Genomic DNA, 3,682 nt, shown 5'->3' with positions numbered 1-3,682 from the left:
TTACCAAAATCCCCCTTTACAAAAATCCCATTCACAACCCCCCCCCTCCCCCAAAAAGAAAAAACCAGAGTATATACACAACCCACCTATTCTAAATCTTATCCTAACCTCATTCAAATAAAATCCAATATATAGATCCTCTATATATATATATGCATATACAAACTTCCCATACAGAGGAAAAAGTATAAACTTACTTATTCACTCACCCCATTCGAACAGGGTCCAAAGTACCGCGCAATGCGAGGAAACTATTCCGTACATATGCGGGCAGGTGTTTAGGAGATGGATTCTCTTGAACAAAGTTAAGTGATAGAACAGATTCGGGTTATTTCCATGGTCTTTTCACCTCACATCTGTACTTACGCCAGCGTTCCAGCACACACAACACATACACAAACGCATCAAATCACATCACATTCACACATATATCAAAGCAAAAAATTCCAAGGTAATGAACTTCCATTAATCTAAAAGATCATCACAAATCATCGTCTTCTACCATCCATCCCAAGGTTCCTCTAAGTGCCCGCCCCCAATTCCCATATCCTCAATCTATATATCCTCCTTTCACAATCTCCTCATCCATACATGTTTCAAAATTTAATCCCAAACCCATTCCATGCAAACCTCCCAAATGGTATAATAAATTCTCTCCTACTTCCACCTCATCCACAGACGACAATGTAGACAATCGAATCCATTTCAATACATTCGAATTCCATCACCTTTGAAAAAAAATAAAAAAATCCCCTCGAGTGAAAAAAAACGAAAAAGTCGAGTAATAACTCAGGATATCAAGAACCCATCATAAAATCGTTTCGTAAAAGAGAAAAAATATCCGTCTTTCTTGTATCCAGAGCCCCAACTGATATTGAAACCCTTAGACCCAAGTATGCCCCTTTTTTGTTCTGAAATAACTTGCTCAGGTATGCAAGTAATCAAGCCAAAATTTATTTTTTAACTCAGCTCATCTCAACAACGAAGCAAAATATGATCCCCCAACAAAGCAGAAAACAGTTGAATCGCAACCGGAATCGAATTTTCCCTCCTTCCCAATATGTTCCAATCTTTCATGCAAAGAAGATATCAAATTCGCAAGCCATGCCACATCCATTCCACCCAAATATTCCCCATGTATCTTAATCTTGATCAAAATCAGAATGATACTCATTCATCATTTGTGAAAAGAGGAAATCGAAATCAAACGCAATCCTTCCCTTATACCCTCTTCCAGCCATTTTTGTGCATATCAACCCCTCGAACATTAATGAGAAGCCGACTGAGAATCCAAAATAACAAAACATAGTACAAGAAATTTGCTTTTTGAAGACCGCTCCCAGATGAAGCAAGAGCCGAAAAGCAAAAAGAAAAAAGAAAAAAAAAAAAAAAAAAAAAAAAGGAACTGCATAATTACATTTTGCAATAGCAAGCCCAAAGAAAGCTGCCATGAATTTTTTGTATAGCTCGAAACTTGAGCACAATGATCTAAGGGGCAAAATTTGCAAAGAGAAGAAAAATCCAGTCAGTAAACCTCTCCCAAACCCTTGAAAACCCAAACGCCAACCCAGAAACCTTCCAGGTCCCATGCCAACCCATTTTGAGAAGACAAATGAAATATCTAAAATCGCTTAATGTAACGCCGTAAATGTGTTTTGGAAAAAGTAAAGTCGTAAGATCGAGGCGGCCACTTGGAAGGTGCAACGCAACTCGAGATCGTGATAGCAGAATGAGAAATCCGTATAGTTATTATCGAGCCATCCTTTCATGTGATAAAGGAGACGAACGGACCGTTGACGACACCTCTTTTTGAAAACGTGATGTGAGCTTAGGAAGCCACTGAAAGGAAATAATTGAAATCAAGAACTTTTGTAACGGCGAGTCTTGCGCCGAATGTATTCCCATGTAAAGAATTAAACTGATCGATGAAACATGTTGAGTCTGACTCAATTAACAACAGTCTGGTGTCCACCGTACGCATTGTGAGGCATGAAGTAAGGTTGCTTCACCTGAGAAGCGTAGTCGGAAGGTTGATGGTTCCAAATACTGTACTGGTGAAAGTAATGTTGAGGACTGTAGTGGTGAGGACTATAGTGGTGTGGCCACTGGTTGTGGAATCGAGTAGACATATCTGGCATAACATAAGGAGTGTTTGCTGCAGCCATATTGTATGCTTTCGCATACTGGCTGTACATACCCCAATCATACTGAGGTGCCGGACCAGTAGCACTCCAATTTTCTGGTGTAGTCACACCCGACTCAGGAGCAGATGGTGGTGTGTGTTGAGGGGTTGGGTATGAGTGATTGGCCCAAGCAGGATGTTCGTAGTGAACATATTGCTGTCTCTCTTGTGTGGCACTTTGAGGATAGCCTCTGTAGATGGAGTTGGATTGACGTGAGCGTGAGACGCTGGTATCAATCGGAGCCAATGGTGCAGGCGGAGCAGAAAGGCGTTCCATGGTGGCGGCCTTGACCTTCTTCCTATCTGCGGCCCATTGTTTCCAGTTTGCCAACCATGCCTGGTATGCCGAACTGTTGTCAAGATCGACATACAACTTCCAGTCGATATCTTCCAACCAAGCATGTTCCATCTTGTTGAGTTCGGCAACTGCAATACCACTGACCTCTGACCAGGATTTGTTCTGGAATGTGTTATCATCCAAGAACTTGCTTCCCAGAAGTAATCCAACTGTCAAAAGTCGCCACATCTGACCACCTCTTGATACGGTCTTCAAGCCTTCGAGCCGGTTCGCGAGATAGTTCATACCGAGGAGAATGGTGGTGTGAGGAAGACGAGTAGAGGAAAGGAGTCCGAGAACGAATTTTCGAAATTCAGGAGAAACTGACGTGGTGGGATCAACGAGTCTCTGTGCCATGTCTGCCACATAGTCTGTCATGTCCTCAATCTGATATTCCAGATGAGCACATACACCTCCGGGAACCATGATGGGCGAAGTTTCGAGGGGTCCGACGAGATTCTGTGGAATCTGGTCGGTAGCAAGAAGATGTTTCTTGCTGTGAACGTTGTAGTAGTAAGGGTGTGCTGATGTGCTAGTTGATCAAACGAGCAAGCTGACTGATACTACTAAACGATGAAGCTTCGTATGAAATGGTGTCCTATCGTGGTTGTCGGGTTGACAAAGGATGTTTTGTTGAAAAGCGAGGTTGAAATTTATTGTTGTGTATGCGCCATCAATCGATTGTATTTAAAGTAAAAAGTTGATAAATGAATAAAACTTTTTGTATTACTTTTGTAAAACGGAAAAGATGACCGCAAACGGTGTGACTGAAAGAAGTATTCCTTTTGGTACGAGAATGATCGAAGTAAAAAAGTTTGACTAGTGCTTAGATAGCGACACTAACTTTTGGAACCAATGATCATACAATGAAGCAAGTGAATATCGAGTCCTTCAAATTCTAGGTTAATCCTTTAAAATTGTTAGTTGACATTCGATGAGTGTAAAATTAGTTGTGAAATCAAGTCTGTGCCCGATTCTGATACACCAAATCATAGACTGCGAAGATGTGACAAAGATGCGACTGATTCTTGAAATGCCGAAAAATATCGAAAGATATCTAAAACCATGCAGACGTCGAAATGAGAGGGCAGATGAATGAATGGAATGAATAAAAAAGTGTTGGAATCGAAGCTATTTCGAGTAGATGATTTTGGTATATTCGA

The 3,682-nt window shown here is 41.1% G+C and overlaps 2 protein-coding genes across 2 annotated transcripts; both read right to left on the bottom strand.

Moving 5' to 3' along the window:
- Positions 1 to 1,142: 1,142 nt before the first annotated feature.
- Positions 1,143 to 1,241, bottom strand: SS1G_01122 (predicted protein; the record flags this gene model as incomplete). Its single annotated transcript, XM_001596880.1, has 1 exon — positions 1,143 to 1,241. One exon carries the CDS (start codon positions 1,239 to 1,241, stop codon positions 1,143 to 1,145), a length of 99 nt encoding a protein of 32 aa, XP_001596930.1.
- A 705-nt stretch (positions 1,242 to 1,946) lies between these two features.
- SS1G_01121 (hypothetical protein) lies at positions 1,947 to 2,945 on the bottom strand (the record flags this gene model as incomplete). Its single annotated transcript, XM_001596879.1, has 1 exon — positions 1,947 to 2,945. One exon carries the CDS (start codon positions 2,943 to 2,945, stop codon positions 1,947 to 1,949), a length of 999 nt encoding a protein of 332 aa, XP_001596929.1.
- Positions 2,946 to 3,682: the final 737 nt, after the last annotated feature.

The sequence above is a fragment of the Sclerotinia sclerotiorum genome, genomic scaffold (assembly GCF_000146945.2).
Source record: "Sclerotinia sclerotiorum 1980 UF-70 scaffold_2 genomic scaffold, whole genome shotgun sequence".
NCBI classification, from domain to species: Eukaryota; Fungi; Ascomycota; class Leotiomycetes; order Helotiales; family Sclerotiniaceae; genus Sclerotinia; species Sclerotinia sclerotiorum.
This window is presented reverse-complemented; position numbering and strand designations above follow the sequence as displayed.